This window comes from Tenrec ecaudatus, chromosome 1, assembly GCF_050624435.1.
Source record: "Tenrec ecaudatus isolate mTenEca1 chromosome 1, mTenEca1.hap1, whole genome shotgun sequence".
In the NCBI taxonomy this organism is placed as follows: Eukaryota; Metazoa; Chordata; class Mammalia; order Afrosoricida; family Tenrecidae; genus Tenrec; species Tenrec ecaudatus.
Window position 1 is genome coordinate 18,243,555 of NC_134530.1, and position 21,359 is coordinate 18,264,913.

A 21,359-nucleotide genomic window follows, 5' to 3' on the forward strand; every position below is an offset into this window, starting at 1 on the left:
ATATACATTTCTTGCTATCATCATTCTCAAAACATTTGCCTTCCACTTGAGCCCTTATTGTCTGCTGCTCATTTTCCCCCTCCCTCCCCACCCCCTAGCTCCTGAACCCTTCATTATTCATAAATTATTATTATTTTGTCAGAAGGGCGATGCCTGGAGGGTGGAGAGAATGTAGGGTAGAAAGGGGGAACTTATCACAAGAATCAACGAGTAGCCTCCTCCCTGGGGGAGGGACAGCAGAGAAGGTGGGGAGAGATGTCAGCCAGTGTAATAAAGTTCTCTCTTACACACAGATGAATGTCGTATGAATTTGTTTCTCTAGTTAACCCAGACTAACACACGCTGTGAACCCCATGAGGATAAATTCTGACCTTTGTGGGGAGGTTTCCTTCTTGCTTCTCTGTGGTTGTTTAAAGTGCTAGAAAAGGGAGACAAAGTCCACTGTCAGGGTGAATTCGGAGATTTGTTGAGATGGTAAATCTTTGTATGAGCAGACTGCCTCATCTTATGCCTGGAAGGTTTGAATTGCTTACCTTGGAACTAATTTCCTAACACAACACACTGCACCACCAAGGCTTCTTAATATCACAAAATGTTTGTAAAAATATTTCTAGAAACGTAGTAGGTGTGTGATAAAAGATTTAATACACTATTTGATATAGCCTACAATTAAGTGTCATTTCTGCAATGAAATGTGAGCAGAAACTTGAATAGGACACAGATGATGACTACTTCCTTTACCTTGAAACAACCTAAACTTCTCAGAGATTTGTTATGAACACAATCTGCAAAACTCATTATAGGACATGAAGCATCATCAATTGGAAACAGAGCCTTCTCATGGACATTTGAACTCTTACTCTTGCTTTTCAGAAACAAAATGTCCTACCATCACTTATTGGTTGATGATTGAAGCTGGAAATGTGTGCATGTCCCTTTTATACACTGTATTGGGATTATAATTTAACTCGGATTGTTCTAAAACAGCTCTTGTGTTAAATTTCAAACCCAAAAGAAAGATCTCTTTTCTTCCATGATTCCACTCGCATATTTGTTTCTTTTTTTATTTAAAGCAAATGAGAGGGAAAATGTTTCATGTCTAATTCATGAAATGCTTCTTTCGGAGAACAGTTATGATTAAATACAGGTATGAACATATGGAGGGTTAGATAAAGAACAATTTTCTGTAGAAAACAGGTATTTGGAATTAAAATTTTTTTCATTCGAATAGTTTGGAGATGTGTTAGTGTTCTTACTATCACTTTTAAAATTACCAATTTTTCTTTAATTTAGAGGTGTGTTATATTTTATAGAATTTTTTTCTAAACAGAGAAAATTACCAATTATACCTAACTATCTGACATCTGATGGACAAAACTTTTAGATTTAAAAACCATTATTGTTCATCATATATGTTATGTAAAATAGCATCCATATTCTTCCAATAACTTTGATTGGACAGTTTGATTTCTAATCCATAAAAACTCTTTCATTCAGAAAAATAGCTTTTCCTGACTGCTGATATTTTGTTTTATGTTGTACTACTTCTTGAAATAGGGATTTAAAAAAATGTATCGTGACTAGGTCTTTTATGTGGCATTTGAGAAATGATTCCTAATTCCTGAGCTCAACACTTTCAAATACCACTTTGTCTATTATAAGAAGTAGCAACCAATCAGCATGCCTATACTCCTTATCCTGACAAAATTGTTGAGAATGATCAAACACATGATCATCCAGCAAATCATTCCTCACCAAAAGTTAATCTGTTGGTGGTAATATTTTACTTAATAACATTATCACTTCACTTGCGAAAACAGCATCCTCATTACTAATAATAGTGGCAGATTAATGAGGCAGAGTTAGTAACACTTGGAGACCTAATCAGACTTTATAACAAATTTGGAAAATTCATCCATATGATTTTGCTCCTCTACAACAACTTTCAAACCAAAGGCGCTAGATTTCCTTCTCCAGAGAAGCAAAAATCGTGATAATCATAAATATGAAAACAGAAACATTTATATCAAGGAAATAGCTCATACAGCTGTAGAAGTAGATAAGTCCAGTCTGGTTCCAAACACAGAGTGTCCGATGTTAAGCAGTCGACTTCTCCTGACCAATATAGCTTTGTGAGTTAAGCAGTAACAACATGGCTTCAAATATGGATGAAGTAAATGACATTAGATCAGGCTTCTCACTGGAGATGAGAGCAAATACAAGGCTCACAGGTCAGAGAACAGGTTGCCTATAGCTCCCAGTACTGGCAGGCAATATTGCAGGTCATTTGTGTTGAGTCCAAATAATTAGAACTCAACAAGACAGATGCAATAACAAGGCCCAGCAAGAAGCAAACACATTTTCTCACAGCATCTACTTGTATGAGAATTGGGCTACACAGCCAGAAAAATGTCCTTGCTACTGGATCAGGGCCATGACATGAGGGAAGGGATTGCAATCCACACTCATCTTCAGGCAGCTAATTGACTGTTAATACAGAGTTGTGCTGGCATTGATGGCACTGAGTTACAGAACATCATGAGGGATGACCAGGCTGTATCTGCCAACTCACTGAGAATACTGATCATTCAACTGACACAAACCAACTCCCCAAAACATGCTTATAAATTTCCAAATCAAAATACTTAACAAATCTTCACTTTAAAAAAAAGTCAAAAGATCAAATATTTCACACCAGAATTGATCACAAGAAATGCTTCTCAAAAGGAATTTGAAAATTTATATCTCAACATTTTCAGGCTTGAGAACAACAATAATGCTGTTCCCATGGAATAACTGTAGACAGGAATATTCTGTGACTAGCAGTGGAGGATATTACTTGTTTCAATCTGCAGTCGCCCTAAAAGAATTGTCTGCTGAGGACAGGCTGTTGATACAAATAAACATCCATGAAAGAAATATACAGGAAACATTGATGTATAATGTATAAAGAAAGCAGATAAAATTGGGATTATAAAGCAGGTGAGCACTCGGAGGAAAGTATGATTTACATCTTCGCAATTTTCAGCTCTATTTCTCATCAGTAGCTTTCTAATCTAGAGATTGTTCTGTTTTTTAGAGAATAATTTTCAACTACAAAGTTTCCGTAGGGCCTGTTTTATGTCCTTGTTTCTAAGAGTGTAGATAAAGGGGTTCAGCATGGGTGTAGCTACAGTGTACATCACTGAGGCGATTGCAATAGACCTGGAGTTTTGAGTAGCAGCAGAGCTGAGATAAACCCCCAGAGCTGTACCATAAAACAAGGAAACCACAGAGAGGTGAGACCCACAGGTGGAAAAGGCTTTATATTTGCCCCCAGCTGATGAAATTTTCAAAATGGAGGAAACAATCTTCATGTAAGAGAAAAGGATCCCACTGAGTGGAATAACACCCAGAAACCCAGATGCAAAATAAATTACTAAGGTATTGAGGAATGTGTCAGAGCAAGCAAGTTGAACTACCTGGTTAAGTTCACAGAAAAAATGGGAGATTTCCAAATCTGTACAAAAGGACAAACGCAAAACCATTAATCCATGTAATAGAGCATCCAGTACACTCAATACCCAGGAGGCCAGAAGCAGGAGGCCACAGAACCTTGGGTTCATGATGACCGTGTAGTGCAGTGGGTGACAGATGGCTACAAACCGGTCATAAGCCATCACTGTCAAGAGGAAATGATCCAATCCTGTAAAAAGCAGGAAAAAATGCATCTGCGTGATACAGTGTTCATAAGAAATAACTCTGCTCTGCATCTGGATGTTCAGCAGCATCTTTGGGACAGTGGTAGAGGTGGAACAAATGTCTACAAAGGAGAGGTTGGAGAGGAAGAAGTACATGGGTGTGTGGAGGTGGTTGTCCTTGATGATGGCCAGGATGATGAGCAGGTTCCCAGTGAAGGTGACCAAGTACATAGACAGGAAGAGTCCGAAGAGGACAGGCTGCAGCTCTGCCTCTTCTGAGAGCCCCAACAGGATGAAAGGTTGAAAATGTGTGTGGTTTCTTGGTTCCATGTAGCTGAAGAAGTTACTGGAAAAGAAAAGAGCAATGCAACTTAGTTATAAAGATATAACACCAGTTTAACAGATATGCTGTATATTCCATACTTTGTTTTCTTCATTCAACTAATGTGTTCGACTAATTAAAGTTTGCTAAGAATTTTCTTTTTTTTTAATCCCTTTTTGGGAGTCATACATCTCTAATCACAGTGCATACATCTATCTATTGTGTCAAGTACATTTGTGCATAGGTTGCCATCATCATTATCTTTTAAAAAATCATTTTATAAGGGGCTCATACAACTCTTATCACAATGAATCCATCCATCCATTGTGTGTCAAGCACTTTTGTGTATTTGTTGCCTTCATCATGGTCAGAACATTTGCTTTCTACTTGAGCACTTGCTATCTGCGCCAATTATTCTGGAAATCACTGAAAACTGCAATAAAAAATTTTAAACTATTGCCCTCATTTGATGAGTAGTAACTGCAGTAATTCAAAGCTAATGAGAAGTCAGCTGAGTTGTGCCTCCTGACATCTCCTCATCTAGAAGAAAGAAGAAAGGTGTAAATTGAAAGACACATGAAAAGAATGAGTCAAAGAGACTGATGGAGCCTGCCAACATCAATCTCCACAACTGTGGATCTGCAGAACTAGATGGTGCTGCTCTACAGATATCATCTCCTCTGAACAAGTTCAACTTAGAAGTTCTTAGATAGAATGGGTTGTGTGTGGGGAGAGTTTGCAGAACAAAATTCAAAATCATATAAGATCTCATGCTTCCTGGCCAAGAGCGACTGGAGTAACCCAAAGACTACATAGTCCTGTCTAGAACTGAACACACATCCAGCTATAATAATTAAATATTTAAGATCAACAGGGCAGCATTTCCTCAAGAACAAAGTTCAGAGGGATAGGAAAGAAATGGACACTGGAAATATAGGGAAGAAGTGGGATTGTAAGAGATGAGCGGAATCAGAATGTTTATGAATTAATAAATTCATAACTATCATCTGTTCTATAAACCTTCATCTAATTAATAAAAATTATATATCTCCAGCCTCAAATGTTCTTCTAGGACTTATATGTATTGAAGGTGGAGGGTGAATCCCTTACTCTCACTCTCACATCAACTTGATGCCAACTCATATCAACCCTGTGAGACAAGCTAGAACTGCCCCTGTGGGTTTCCAAGACAATAGCTCTACATGAGTAGTAAACCCAGCCTTTCTCCTGAAAAGAGAGTGGTAGCTTTTACCTGCTGACCTTGCACTAGCAGCCCAAAGAGTACGGATTGTATCACCAGGGGGCCAATTGACTTAACAATAAGTCAATGATTTATAATTATTTTTTTGATAAAATAAAGTAGAGCAGTATCAACAAAAGTTGAAGACCTTCGATGCCACGGATTGATACATTGGCTGCAAAACTATGTCCTCGAACATAACAATTGTGACCATGGAGCAGGATTGCGTGGACTTTCCTACTGTCGTATTCCTGTAGCTAGGAGTCACAACAACAAAGCTATACCGACAATGGAAATGCTTCGTTATAGAACAAAACCCACTGTCTTGAATCAATGCTGACTCATAGCGACCCTCCTGCTGGTTGCTGAAACTGAAACTGTTTAAGGGAATGGGAAGCCCTGTCTTACTCCCATGGAGCTGCTGGCAGTTTCCAGCTGCCGACCGCGCAGATCTCAGAGGAGCCCATGAGCACTACTGCACCAGGGATCTGCTTCGTTGCACAGTCATCTTTAATAAGGAGGCTTTGAATAGAAAATTGGAAGATATTTAGGATGCTAGGCAAACAAAAAGTGTGAAAACTTTTTAGACAAAGGTAGAAGTAGTGCAAAGTCTTCAGTACATGCATATTGCTCACATGCTCTGGCAGTAGCAAGGAGGACGGCATGAATGAGTGAAACAGGAAGCTGGATTGAGTGTACAGTTTAGGGTAGTTAAAAAACAGGGAGTCTGATGATCATGATGCCACGGAAGACACCATGACATGGGGCCTCAGAGTTCAATGAGTATTCTTAGATGTAATATTGCATCACATCACAATTCAGTGGATGTTACTGCATTAAGATTACTTGATATTACATTATTATATTATTCTGACTCCCTGGTTGGACAAACGGTGAAGCACTTGATTGGTACCAGAAAGGTTGCCAATTGCAGCCACATCAGAGGAGCCTCAGAGAAAAGCCTACTGGCTAGCTTCCTATGTACATGTATGGATTGCGATAAGAGTTGTATGAGCCCCTAATAAAATGTAAAATAAAAAGATAAAATAAATTGGAAAAAGACATTCAAAGTAAACATAGAGCAAAAGCAACATATGTTTAAATGTGTACAGTACTCTACTATAGTTAAAGTAAAAAATAAAGAGCCATTTTAAATCTCAAAAAGAAAAAGAAAACCCGTAACAAATTGAAGCATGTGACAATCATGATGCAAAAGCCGTGTCTAAAATGTTTGAGCAGTTTGCCTCAACACTAACATGATCCTCCAAATCAGGAAATGCTTCTCAGCCAGAGGAGTCTAAGCAGATCGTGACCAATAAATGCAATGTTGGACTTTGCATGGAAGATATTAATAACAGGGAACTACAGACGAGGCCAAGGAGAACTATGTTTCTGTAGTTGATGTTTTCTATAATTATAAAAGTGTTCAAACAATAAAATTCAGTAAAATAAGAGACATGAGTTAGATGAAAACCCCTTGGAAAGGATCTTCACTCAGACGCCATTACACGCGTTGGACAAGCAGAGTCACTGTGGCAACTCTCATCTTCACCATCCCTTAAATTACACTTGTGATGACAGTTTCAGAGAGGGGATAAGGAATTAAATAAAATACATAATTTAAAATGTTGAGCGTGCTTCCCACTACTCAGGGGATTTCAGGGTGAATTATATTGCAACCCATTCCACACGATGCATCCCTCACTTCTCCTGTGCTATTTCCACCTCTTCTCTCTGTATGGATTTGGCAGCAGCAAGACTGGGTTGCGTACATTGACCAGGACGATTTCCTCACAGGGCGAGCCTGACTGCACACACCCTCTGCCACAGTCTCTGTACTGACTCCCCACAACTTTCAGAATGTCAATCCTGCGGTAAGAATATGGCTTTCTGTTATCTCCCTGTTGGCCACTTGGCCACACTCATCCACCACTTTTCATTCCTGGCCTTCAATCGTCATCAGATATGAACTAGTTCATGTAATTTCCTAAGCATAAATTATAGTTTTAAAAATGATCCCAATACTGCTCCCCTGTTGTCACCTCCTTCAAGGATCAATATGATGAAGAGTTTCTCTGTGAAGTCTTCACTAACCACCCAGAAGAGACAGTGATATGATCCACTTCACCAGGATTGCTGAACCATCTTAGACTATGGCATTCATTTTTTAATTTATTCTTTTTAAAAATATGTCAGTTACCCTACGAACGCTGTGAGATTCCTGAGAGATGGAATAATGTCTACCCATTTATTGGGATCCAGAGTATAATTTAGTGCTAAATAAATATTTCAGGAGCTGCTGCATGAGCAAAATAGTTGAGTGAGGTTACATAGATCCTTATAACAATGTGGGAGAAAGAGATGTGGGGAAATTAGGAGAACTGCTGCTGAGAGGAAGAAGTTGGCTGTGCAACATCAAGAGTATAAACAATGACACTGAATTGTGCAAGTAGAAGTTTTGGACTTGGAGAATGTTCTGCTGTGCATATTTTTGCCACAATTAGAGAAAAACTAAATTAATAATCATGACTACAGAGAAGAAGAAAATTTCTAGAATTGAATATGGTGACATTTTGACAGCTCTTAACATGATTCAATTATTGAATTGTATAACATGTCGATAAAATGCCAATGGAACGGTTTTTGAAAGTTAAAAAAAAAGAAAGATGTTGTATGAATGAGCCAACACTATGAAGAAAGAATAGAGAAAGAAGACTTTGAGTGTATCAAGAATCGTACTCCAGAACCTGGGGCTTTAACCTAGCGGGACTTTGTATTATTAAAATTGCTTTATAGGTTAGTCCAGTTGAAATCCCCATGGCTAGCATAGTGAGGTCCCTCACTCACACCCCTTCCCAGCACCTGTGAGGCTGCTGCAGGTCATCCAGGTGTTTTCGTGGAAGAGTCTCTGTCCAACAGCGCTGTGTCTTCCTCGTGCTGCTGCTAAAGTGAGAAGTGGTGTCTGCAGAAAGGGCATGAGGATGTAAGTACTCGTGAGGCCTCTGGAAGATAAAACTGAGTTTCCTCACCACCTGAAATTGTCAATTACATGAGTAGGGAGAGGTGAAGTATTTACAACCCTGTGGCTTGAGCGGAGAAATTCCCATGTGCCTCATTAAGGAAATATTCTTTTTTCTTGTCCACCTTCAAAAATTTACTTCTCTGGATCTCACAGAAAAACAAAAGGAAAACTTGTGCCAACTTGACCCTGGGGAGACAACTGGCAACTTCAGGTACAACTTTTATCCCATCAAATTCCTTCTTCCCAAGAGGTTGTCCTTTCTATTTTGGTGTGTCTCTAGCATCCAGGGTAACCCGCAATGACTGTGCTATGGGTGCATTTCCTTCTCTGGAGGGCTAAAGAACACAGCCGGACATAATTCACTGAGGCATCCGAGTTTTATGAAATATTTCTGACCACATTCAGCTCCACACAGACTCAACAGTATATTTTTACCATATCTTTCAATGTGATTAATTCACAATAATCATTGAGTAAAAAGAAAGTCATCTCTGTGCATTGAGTATTGGTAGAGAGGACTATTGAATCGTAGCAAAAAAGTCTCTCCACATCTATAGGACACAAAACATGAAGAGAAAAGATGGCACAATTTTAGATTTCTACCTAGACAGGAATAGGTTCTTCAATAACACTATTCCATACTGTTGGAGACATATTCTATCCGACCCCGCTGCACTGGGTGAACATTCAGGGTGTACAGTGGAACAGCAAGTGGAGCAAAGCAACCAAGTCCCCAATGAATACCAAAGGTATCGTTGGGGGCCTGGGCCCTGTCAAGTAGTCAGCCCCCTTACAAATCACCACGTTTTGGAGAGGCACAATTTTATGGTTGAGATATATAAAGATTATAATAAAGTCATAGAGAATGAGAGATAGAAAAGAGATTGAAATAATGGAGTCAGACACATTTCCTGGTTAGCATGCTCGCCTCAGTCCTGCTCAGTGGTCCCTGTGAGGATGTGGAAGAAAAAATTGCAGGAGCGAGACACCCATTTATTACTAACCAAGGCTTACATACCTTTTGGGTGGTGAGCAATCCCCTAAATACAGGTAAGGACATATGTCACAGGAAAAGGTTGTGCTATAGGCAATACAGTGAAGAGAAGGGACAATCTGGGGGTATACACACAACAGGAAGTGGAGGGACACACATGTGAGAAGATGGGCAGATATAAGTTTTAGGATGGCAGCCTAACTTTGGATGTCACTGAGCAGGTTTGACCTGTTCTCTCCAGGGAAACAATTACTATGCTTATCGGTAGGGCATGAGCCCCACCTACAGTGGGCCAGATTGATGTCTGAAAGCCTTCAGGCGGAAGTAATCCATTGTCCTTAACAGCTGGGGATGGGCCCCACCTGTGGTGGTACCAGACAGTAGTCTGAAGGCTGAGTGCATCTGACATCCCACCATGTGCTGGCAGATAGCCTCTAATGTTTGGCATATCTTTGGTGGGGGTGTTAGACATGGTGGGCTAGAGAAACGAAACCAGAATGCAATTTTATGTACATTTATACAGATAGACAGATGTATAACATAAGAAATAGACAGTTAAGTCATAACGGAGTACAAATGGCTCAGTGCACTCACTCCCTTGAGACAGCTATGAGACACTGGCAGTCCATCAAGCCTTGAGGGCCTCCGAGTAGTCCTCTGTAGAGCAATTCTGGCTATCTGGGCACAGGCAGCAAATAGCAAGGCAGGTCACCAACAGTCAGCCAGATGACAGGGTCCAACGGTCCCCAGCTCAATAAGTGAATTCCAATGGTGTGGCGAAGCAGGTCTTGAAGGAACCTCAAATTACAGCAACACAGTCCACCGGTTAGGTGTCGCACAGGTAGTGTAGCTTGCAAATTGAGACAAAGAACAAGCAGGGCAGCTACACACTGGTCAGATCATCAAAGAGCAACAGACCAAAAAGACAAGGTTTGCCAAGTCATTTATCTTTCTGCCCTACAATTAATCCCACATGTGTTTATCGGCCAAGTTGGCACAAACAATAAACTAACTACCTCAATCCACCCTTTGCCAACTTGACACCTGTACACAATTCTTTAGCCATATATAATTTATTGACATTAATGAAATGACACTTATACTTATCATCAAACATCTACATTATCTATAAATGAAAACACACTAAGTCCAATTGTATCTGACATATCATACATGAATAAAAGATAAATATTCAATAAACACTTATAAAGAAAATACCCTGACAATAACCAACCTTGCTTTTGCAATTGATCACGTGATCATAACTGATAGGTAAATCTATCTTCTTCTACTACCCATTCTGTATTACCTTTACTCTCAGCAAGCACCTCAGCTGGCTGAGGATTTTTGCCAGCTTGGGTGACCCAGACCTTTATTCCTGAGGGGTCTGGGTCATTATATGTAATGTCAGGATTGGGTTGCCATACCTTACCATTTACTTTAATCACAGGGCATGGTAGCCCTAAGAGTCGTCCTATGGGATCTCCTGGATTCCGGACATATTCTTTATCTCCATTATGTAGTACCAGTGCAATTTCTCCTTGGGAATCAGGAACAATCGAACCACTCAGTACAGTGACACCCTTCCTGACCTGTTGATCCAAAGGCATAAGAAGCCCAAAGTGGTCATTGGGCACTCTCAGCTGCGAGTTCAGTGGAATCCGTGCTGTTTCCAGGTGGGAGAGTTCCTTCCTTCGGGACCAGGGCCTCCAGGCCTGAGAAGCACAGGGTTGTTGGGACAGGAAGCAAAATTCCCGCAAGGGGATCACTAGGAGTAATAGTGAGTGGTGCCACTCCAGCTTCCACCCCTTGGTTCCTGGACCCATGAATTCTGGCTATTGGAGACAGCACCATATATTGGCCGCTTGTTTAGAGCGTATACAGCTTCCTGGAGAACATTGCCCCAGCCCCGCAAGTTCTTGCCACCTAGTTGGTGCCGTCATTGTGTCTTTAGGAGCCCATTCCATCATTCTATTAAGCCAGCAGCTTCAGGATGATGAGGAACATGATACGACCAGTGGATTCCATGGGAATGGGCCCATTGCTGCACTGCATTTGCTGTGAAGTTAGTTCCTTGATCTGAAACAATGCTATGTGGGATGTCATGCCGGTGGATAAGGCATTCTGTAAGTCCATGAATGGCAGTTTTGGCAGGAGCATTGGATGCAGGGAAGGCAAATCCATATACAGAGTAGGTGTCTATTCCAGTAAGAACAAAATGCTGTCTCCTCCATAATGGAAGTGGTCCTATGTAATCAACCTGCCACCAAGTTGCTGGTTGATCTTCCCGAGGAATGGTCCCATATCTTGGACACAATGTTGGTTTCTACTGCTGGCAAATGCAGCACTCAGCAATGGCAGTGACCAAGTCAGCCTTGGTGAGTAGAAGTCCTTGTTACTGTGCCCATGCATAACCTCCATCCCTACCACTATGTCTACTTTGTTCATGTGCCCATTACATGATAACAATAGTGGCAGAGGAAAGAGGAGGACCAGTCTCCACAGCGTGTGTCATCTTATCCACTTGATTGTTAAAGTCCTCCTCTTCAAAGGTAACCCTTTTGTGAGCGTTCACGTGAGATACAATTACCTTTAATTTCTTGTCCCACTCAGAGAAGTCTATCCACATACCTCTTCCCTACACCTCCTTGTCACCAATTTTCCAATCATGTTGCTGCCAATTCCCTTACCATCCAGCAAAGCCATTAGCTACAACCCATGAATCAGTATATATTCTCACACGTGGCCATTTTTCCTTATATGCAACTGAATGGCCAGGGGCACCACTTGAAGTTCTGCCCATTGGGAAGATTTCCCTTCACCACTGTCCTTTAGGGAGATCCCAGAAAGGGGATGTGGTGCTACTTCTTCCACTTACAAGTGGCACCTGCATATCATGCAGAGCCATCCGTAAACCAAGCATGACTTTTTGGTCTTCAGTTAAAGTATGGTAAGGAACTCCCCAAGAGGCCATAGATACAGAATAGGAGAAAGAAGGTAATGAGACAGGAGTGGAGACTGTGGGCATTTGGGCTACTTCTTCATGCAGCGTACTTGTCCCTTCAGCTCCTGCTTTGGCCTGATCTCATATAGACCACATCCATTTAACAATGGAATGTTGCTCTGCACATCCAACTTTATGATTACGTGGGTCAGACAATACCCAATTCATGATGCATAGTTTAGGCTCCATGGTGACTTGGTGGCCCATGGTGAGGCATTCAGTCTCCACCAAGGCCCAGTAACAGGCCAACAACTGTTTTTCAAAGGGTGAGTAGTTGTCTGCGAAGATGGTAGGACTTTACTCCAAAATCCCAATGGTCTACGCTGTGATTCACCAATAGGGGTCTGCCAAAGACTCCACACTGCATCTTTATCTACAACTGACACTTCTAGCACCATCGAGTCAGCTGGATCATATGGTTCCAGTGGCAAAACAGCTTGCATGGCAACCTGAACCTGTTGAAGAGCCTTTTCTTATTCTGAGGTTTTCCATATCACTTAATGAATAGGTTGAAGTAGAACACCCAAGTTAGGGATATGGGTCCTCCAAAATCCGTAGAGGCCCACTAGACGTTGTGCCTCCTGTTTAGTCATTGGGAGTGGGGAGATTCAATAGCTTATTCTTCACTTTAGTAGGAATATCTTGATATGCCCCATACCACTGGACCCCTAGAAGTTTTACTGGGGTGGAGGGTGCCTGAATCTTTTTTTGGGTTAATTTCCCAACCTCTTGTACACAGATGTTGTACCAATGAATCTAGAGTCTTTGATACATCCTCATTAGTGGGTACAATCGACATAATGTCATCAATAAAATGGACCAGAGAGTAACAGACAGAGGTTCAAGTCCCTTCAGACTAAATTATGGCACAGGGCAAAAGAGCTAATGTTCCCCTGGGGGAGAGTTGTGACAGTGTAGTGTTGCCCCTGCCAGCTGACGGAAAACAGCTTCTGGTGGTCCTTTGAGACTGGTATTGAGACGAAGGTATTAGCCAGATCAATAGCAGCATACCAAGTACCAGGAGAAATATTAACTTGCACAAGCAATGAAATCACACCTGGAATGGCAGCTGCAATTAGAATCACCACCTGGTTAAGTTTGTAATCCACTGTCAGTCTCCAGGATCCATCTGTCTTCTTTACAGGCCAAATAGGTGAGTTAAATGGGGATGTGTTAGGAATCACCACCCCTGCACCTTTCAAGTCTTTTATGGTCGCATTGATCTCTGCAATCCCTCCAGGCATGTGGTATTGCTTTAGATTTACTATTTTTTTCTAGGCAATGGCAGTTCCAGTGGTATCCACTTGGTCTTTCCTACCATGATAGCCCTTATTCCACATTTCAGGGATCCAATATGGGGATTCTGCAATTTACTAAGTATGTCTATTCCAGTGATGTATTCTGGAACTGGGGAAATAACCACAGGATGGGTCCGGGGGCACGCTGGACCCACAGTGAGCCATATCTGAGCTAAAACTCCATTGATAACTTGACCTCCATAAGCCCCCGCTCAGACTGGTGGGCCTTTGAAACACTTTGGGTCTCCTGGAATTAGTGTCAGTTCAGAGCCAGTGTCCACGAATCCCCCAAAAGTTAGATTATTTCCTTTGCCCCAGTGAACAGTTCCTCTTATGAAAGGTTGAAGGTCCCTTTGGGGAAGGCTAGAAGAAAGACTAGTAGTATAAACCATCAGTGATGTAGCAGGGTCCTCTTTCAAAGGGACCCAGCCTTCTCTTCATTCAAGGGGTTGGGGTCTGTAAACTGGCTCAGGTCTGGGAAATGATTGAGTGATCATACTTTCCTTTGTAAGAAGGACCAACCAACCAGCTTCCCTATACTTGTCATCCTGACAAAACTCCTGGAAAATATCAAAGATAGGATCACTCAGTCTTTCCTTTAATCAGCGCTCATCTATTTGTGGTGATACTGTAGATATTAGCTTTTATATTCCACACCATGGATAAAGTAAGATTAGCAGACTTATCCATGCTTTGGGGCATAGAAGTAGCGGACATTGGGCCTCCATTCAAGTACTCCCTCAATGCAAGAATACTTTGTTCGATTAAACTAACATTCCATGATGCTCACCTTCCTGACACAATTACTGAAGACAAAGCAGGTGCATAGGCAAATGTGGTGAAGAAAGCTGATGGTTCCCGGCTATCAAAAGATATGGCATCTTGGGTCTTAAAGGCTTGAAGGTAAACAAGTGGCTGTCTAGCTCACAAGTAACAAAGTCCACATGGAAGAAACACACTAGCTTGTGTGATCATGAGGTGTCAAAGTGATCAGTTATCAGGTATCAAAGAACAAACAATTCATATCATTGTGTGCTCACCTCCCTGATATGATCTCTGAAGACAAATGGATGCATAAGCAAATGTGGTGAAGAAAGTTGATGATTCCCGGCTATCGAGATATATCGTCTGTGCTCTTAAAAGCTTGAAGGTAAACAAGTGGCCATCTAACGCAGAAGCAACAAAGCCCACATGGAAGAAGCACAACTGCTTGTTTGATCACAAGGTGTTGAAGGGATGAGGTATCAGGAATCAAAGAACAAAAAATCACATCACTGTGAATGAGGGGGAGTGCGGAGTGAGGACCCCAAATCCATCTCTGGGTAACTTGACATCCCTTTATGGAAGGGTCATGGGGACATGAGCCACTCAGGGTACATTGTAGCATGGATCAAACAACAACTTTCCTCTAGATGCTAAATGCTTCCTTTCCCCCCCCCCCCATGGACCCCCTATCAGGATCCCAGTTCTACATTACTAAGCCTGCTAGACCACAGGATCTATACTGCTTCAGAGAATAACTGGAAACACAGGGAATCCAGGATGGATGATTCCTTCAGGATTAGTGAGGAGAGTGGTGATACTGGGATGGTAGAGGAAAGGTGGCATAGAAAGGGGTAATCCATTACAAGGATCCATGTATAGCCTCCTCCCTGAGGGATGGACAACAGAAAAGTGGGTAAAGGAGACTTTGGACAGTGTAAGCTATGACAAAATATTAATTTATAAATTATCAATGGCTCATGAGTGAGGGAGGAGTGGGGAGGGAGAGGGGAAAATGAGGAGCTGATGCCAGAGGCTTAAGTTGGAGTGCAAATGTTTTGAGAATGATGATAGTAACGAATGTACAAATGTGTTTTACACAATTGATCTGTGTATGGATTGTGATAAGAGTTGTATGAGCTCCCTGCCTCAAATTTATTTTTTTAAAATTGTATTACTCTTTCAAGCAGAGGTTCCTGAACTTCAGTTGTCACCAGCTGTTTGGGGCACTCCTTAACCTTTTCTGGGCTAGTTAGCTTTGCATCAATATAGGCTGGACTCTTGCAAGTTTTGCCAGGACTTTTCTCCTGCTGTGAGGTTGGGGGATACCTGGGATTGCTGCCATTCAAAGATTCTTTTGCTGGGTTAGGCAGAGGTCTTGCCTTTCCCCCTTTGTTGGGCAGGGCTTGGATCAAGCTCCTTTCTCTATTTCCTTGCCTGGAAGCCTTTGCTAATGGCAATCCTTTACTGTTGAATCTTGAGCGGCATCAACTAGCCCAATAAGTTCCTTTCCTGTAGCGGGAGCAAAGTCCAGGTTCTTTTAAACCTGAAGTAGGTGGCCCTGGCCCATGATCTGGCACAGGCTGCAGCTTTGCCACCAGGCTGATTGGCCTGTGTGGTCTACCCTATCTTCCCACAACTAAAGCATTTTCTTTTAGGTCTGATGTAATTTTCCAAGGCAGCTGCCATGAGGTTGGCTTTGTATTCATCTGTCTCTATATTCCTGCATATTCTAAGGTAATCTAACAGCATGCCTTCTTCCTTGTAGGGATGCCAGGCATTTTTACAGTGTTTATTAGAGAAATTGAGAGTTAGCTTATGAACTAACAGCTTTACTGCCTTCACATTTTTCAGACATTTGGAAACAGAGATTTCCAATAGGGAAGCAAATTCTACAAATGATTCATCATTCCACTGTCGTATAGCTGTGTAATTCGGTCTTCTCTCTTCTGATGGAATTATATTTTCCCAGGCCTTTGGGCAAACCTCATGTATCTGTGCTTTTGCCTGTTCAATACATTTTAGTTGTGACTCAACTGTTATAAAATTCTTATCTCCTAGCAGTTGTTGAATTCCTTTGTCTATCCCCTTCTCAACATTCTTCTGAGCTTGTGAATGGGCTTTAATATCCCACAACATTCAATTTAAAAATTATGAAGCATAAGGATCTCTAGTCAGCAGGTATCCAGCATTCAGACTCTGCTAAAGTCCTTATGCTAATTAAAAAATGTGAGTCTGGGCCATAGTCCTTTACTGCATGCTTGAGGTCTTTTAGCAACTCAAAGGGGAAGGCACTGTGAATTCCTTGTGGGTGTTGCGCATCCAACAGCCTGTCTATACCTCTTAAGGGATAGGCTATTCTAAATCTAAATCTCCTTCCTGAGTTATACTTTTCTCCACCTGTGAAAGCAAAAGTGCCTTCTTCCTACTCGCTGCCTCTTTGCTTGTCATTTCCCAAACCTCATGTTCTATTTTAAATCTCTGCATTTCTTTGGCTCTAATCTCATCTCTCCCTCCAGCACTGACTTGCTTGATTGTATTGTGATTCCCTGTCAGCAGAGTGGGCTGGGGGAGATGCTTCTATTCTGATATAGCCTTCTGATTCAGACTTTGTTTTCTCAGCTGTTTAAAATCTTCTCATCTTTCGGATACTCATTCTGCATGCTTCTCACCTGATTTAAGTCTGTGTAGCTTAGAGGCTCCTCACTACTTTGCTGGTTTTGTTTTTCTGCTCTCTTTCCTTGAAGAGGTTCCAACATTGTTTTAATCTGCACCCACAGTGCAGCGATCTCCATGGGGATGCTTTTTTTCAGTTAATGGCTACCTTATCACTGATCTCCACATCAACGCTTCCCGAGTCTAGAAAAGAAGGATTAACTTTCTTTACCATTGGAAGAAATGCTTTAATTTTCATATTCGTTACCATTAAATTTTGTTTCTTCAAGAGGTGGCCAAGAGTAATACCATACTCTGTATCCTTGCTCTTCACTTCAATCATATCTCACTCAGATTAAAAAAAAACACTCAAATAAAACAAGTAACCTCAAGAAATTATTTTCCGGATTCACACTTTCTGTCTAATGAGGCCTTTTAATTGTTACATGGGATATAACTCAAAGGAGTTCTTTCCTAATGGGCACCACGTGATTGGTGGCATATGGTCATATGTCAGGGTAGCCAACTCCCTAACAAATCATCAAGGGTCCGGTAAGTGAAATTGTGCGTTTGAGATATGCAAAGATTATAATAAAATGAAAGAGAATGAGAGCTAGAAAAGAGATTGAAATAATGGATCCAGATACATTTCATGGTAGCATACTCACCTAAGCCCCGCTCAGTGGTCCACATGAGGATGTGGAAGGTGGGAATTGCAGGACTGAGTGAGCGAGGGTTATTACTCACCAAGGCTTATGTATCTTTTGTGGGGTGTGCAAGCCCCTCTAATTACAGGCAAGGACATAAGCCATAGGAAACGGTTGTGCCATCAGCAATACAGTGATGAGAGGGTACGATCTAGGAGTATACACGCAATAGGTAGGGGAGGGTTTGGGGGCACACAAGTGACAAGATGGGTGGATCCTAGATTCAGCTTGAAAGTCTAACTTTGGATATCACTGAGCAGGTTTGACCTGTTCTCTGGCTCTCTGTATTGGACAGGGTTCTCTAGAGAGACAAACCAGATCGCTAGTAATTACATATAAATATATTTATAAAGATAGATATATAATTCAAGAAATAAACCGTTAAATTATATACAGATAGATAATATAAGAAATTAACAGTTAAATTATAAAGCAGTGAGACACTAGCAGTTCTTCAAGGCTTGAGAGCTGCCAGTTGCCAGTTACCTTCTGTAGAGAGAGCTGGGCTATATATACCCAGGCAGCAAACAGCAAGGCAGGTCCCCAACTGTCATCAACTGTCAGGCCCCAGCTCCAGAGATGAACATTCCAATCCTGTGGGCTTAAAGGGACCTCAACTTACAGCAACACAGTCCACAGGCTAGGCATCCCACATATAGTGTACCCCTTTAAACTGAGGCACAGAACAACCAAGTTGAGGCTCACTGAGCCATTTATCCCTCTGCCCTTCAGCTAATACTACTTGTGTTTATCGGCCAGGCTGGCACAATAAACTATAGCACTCTCCATGGAAACAATTAATATACTTATCAGTAGGGTATGAGCCTCACCTGAAGTGGACCAGACTGATGTCTGAGAGCCTTCATGGAGAAGTAATCCATTGTCTTTCACAGCAGCAATGGGCTCCACCTGTGTTGGGACCAGAAAGTAGACTGAAGGCTGAATGCATCTTACATCCCACCATCTGCTGCCAAAAAGCTTCTAATATTTGGCATATCTTTGGGGAGAGACAAAGCTATGGAAAAGTCTTTTTATATCCCAGAGGGCCTAGCACCCCAGGGACTCAACTGGAAACACACATAAAGGTCAACCGACACACCTGAAATGGTTTGAGGGCTTTTCAGTTCGGGCTATCATTTTTCTTTTTTCTTCTTATTTTGTTCTATTGTGTTAGCTGTTGTTGATTTATTTTCTGTCTTCTTTTTTTGGAATGTTTTGCTCTGCTTTCTTTTTGTGCGTATTATTGCCTATCACTACAAGCTAGGTGGCATGAGCAATACAGAGTAGAGAAAAATGGGATCAACTGTTCCTGGATGTCACTGGCGATGGAGGGATGGGAAGAAAGAATGGGGCAGGCAATAAACGTAGGGACAAGGGAAGAATAAGTCATCTAAAATTGATGGCAAGGAGGAGGTAGCATGCTTGGGGGGAGAGGGGGCTTGATCAAGGGCAATATAGGCATGATGAATTTCCAAAACCTCATTGAAGGCCCAACATTGTAGTGATAGAGGAGGAAAGTAAAAGGAAATAGAGGCAAGAACTGGGTGGCAAAGGGCATTTATAGAGGTCCAAGTATAGGTACGTATATGTGTAAATACATTTATATACAATGACAGATGAATAGATCTATGCACATATATTTATTTATAAAGTATTATGGTAGTGGATGGACATTGGGTCTCCACTCAAGTACTCCCTCAATCCAAGAACAATTTGTTCTACTACCATGGGACTCTATGATGTTCATCTTCCCTGACATGATTGCTGAAGACAAAATGGATACATAAGCAAATGTGATAAAGAAAGCTGATGGTGCAGCTATTTAAAGAGATAATATCTGTGGTCTTAACGTCTAGAAGATAAAGTAGCAGCCAACTAGCTGAGAAGCAAAAAAGCCCACATGGAAGAAGGACACCAGCCTGTGTGATCATGAGGTGTCGATGGGATCAGGTATCAGGCATCAACGATCCAAAACAAAACAAATAAAAATCATATCAATGGGAATGAGAGAGAGAGAGAGCAGACTGGAGACCAAAAGCCCATCAGTAGTCAATTAGACACCCCCTGTCAGAATGGCCCAAAGGAAGGGAATAGCAAATCCGGGTGCAGTAGAGCACCAACAAAACACACAACTTTCTTCTAGTTCTTTAATGCTTCCTCCACTCCCACTACTATGACCCCAATTCTATTTTAAAAATCTGGCTAGACCAGAATATGTATACTAGTACAGATAAGAGCTCACAACACAGGGAATCCAGAACAGATATCCCCCGCTCAGGACCAATAAGGGGAGCAGGGAAATTAGGAGGGTAAGGGGGGGAGCGAGTAATGGGGAACTGATCACAATGATAGACATATCTTCTACTTCCCAGGGTGTCAGACAGCAGAAATATGGGTAAAATACAGCAGTCAGTGCAAGACAGGAAAAAAGAAATTATAAATTATCAGGGGTACAAGAAGGAGAGGTGGGAGGAATGAGAAGCTGATGCCAGGGGCTGAAGTAGAAAGGAAAGGTTTTGAAAAAGATGATGACAACATACATACAGATGTGTTTGACAAAATGGATATATGTGTGGAATGTGATAAGAGGTATAAGAGCCCCCAATGAAATAAAAATTTTACCCTGTTCCGGTCTCGCCGCCAGGGAGTACGCTGCTCAGCCACGTGAGTTCACTACTCTACCGCTGCTGCCATGGCTCGTGGTCCCAAAAAGCACCTGAAGCGCATAGCTGCTCCAAAGCATTGGATGCTGGACACACTCACTGGTGTGTTTGCTCCTCGTCCATCCACTGGTCCCCACAAGCTGAGAGAATGTCTCCCACTGATCATTTTCTTAAGAAATAGACTTAAGTATGCTCTGACTGGAGATGAAGTTTAAAAAATTTGCATGCAGCGGTTCATTAAAATTGATGGCAAAGTCCGAACTGATATAACCTACCCTGCTGGTTTTATGGATGTCATCGCCATTGACAAGACCGGAGAGAATTTCCGTCTGATCTATGACACCAAGGGTCGCTTTGCTGTTCATCGTATTACACCTGAGGAGGCAAAGTACAAGTTGTGCAAAGTAAGGAAGATCTTTGTCGGCACAAAAGGAATCCCTCACCTGGTGACTCACGATGCTCGCACCATCCGCTATCCTGATCAAGGTGAATGACACCGTTCAGATTGATTTGGAGCCCGGAAAGATTACTTATTTCATCAAGTTCGACACAGGCAACATGTGTATGGTGACTGGAGGTGCTAACCTGGGAAGAATTGGCGTGATCACTAATAGAGAGAAACACCCTGGCTCTTTCGATGTCGTTCATGTGAAAGATGTCAATGGCAATAGCTTTGCCACCCGGCTTTCCAACATTTTCTATTGGAAAAGGCAACAAACCGTGGATTTCTCTTCCCCGAGGAAAAGGTATCCGCCTCACCATTGCTGAAGAGAGAGACAAGAGACTGGCTGCCAAACAGAGAAGTTGGTGAAATGATCTCTAGGCAGAGTGAAGGAAGAGATCTCTACAATAACAAAGTTTTTTTTTTCCCCTGTTTAAAAAATTTTTAGCATAATTTTAAGAAGTAATTACTTCTGACTGAGCTATTGGATTGTATGGTATGCGAGCTATTGGATTGTATGGTATGCGAATTATATGCCAATAAAACTTAGAAAATTAAAAAAATAATAAA

At 41.6% G+C, this 21,359-nt stretch overlaps 1 protein-coding gene and 1 pseudogene across 1 annotated transcript; one reads left to right on the plus strand and one right to left on the minus strand.

The window, feature by feature from the left end:
• Window positions 1–3,089: 3,089 nt before the first annotated feature.
• On the minus strand, window positions 3,090–4,010 carry LOC142431948 (olfactory receptor 7A17-like). The gene has a single exon (XM_075536967.1). The coding sequence runs from the start codon at window positions 4,008–4,010 to the stop codon at window positions 3,090–3,092; it is 921 nt and encodes a 306-aa protein (XP_075393082.1).
• Window positions 4,011–20,376: 16,366 nt separating this feature from the next.
• Window positions 20,377–21,158, plus strand: LOC142446322 (small ribosomal subunit protein eS4, X isoform-like; annotated as a pseudogene).
• The last annotated feature ends 201 nt before the right edge of the window (window positions 21,159–21,359 follow it).

What these genes read in the sequence shown, in the direction of transcription:
- LOC142431948 (XM_075536967.1), bottom strand. Translation starts at nt 4,010, where the DNA reads ATGGAACCAAGAAACCACACACATTTTCAACCTTTCATCCTGTTGGGG.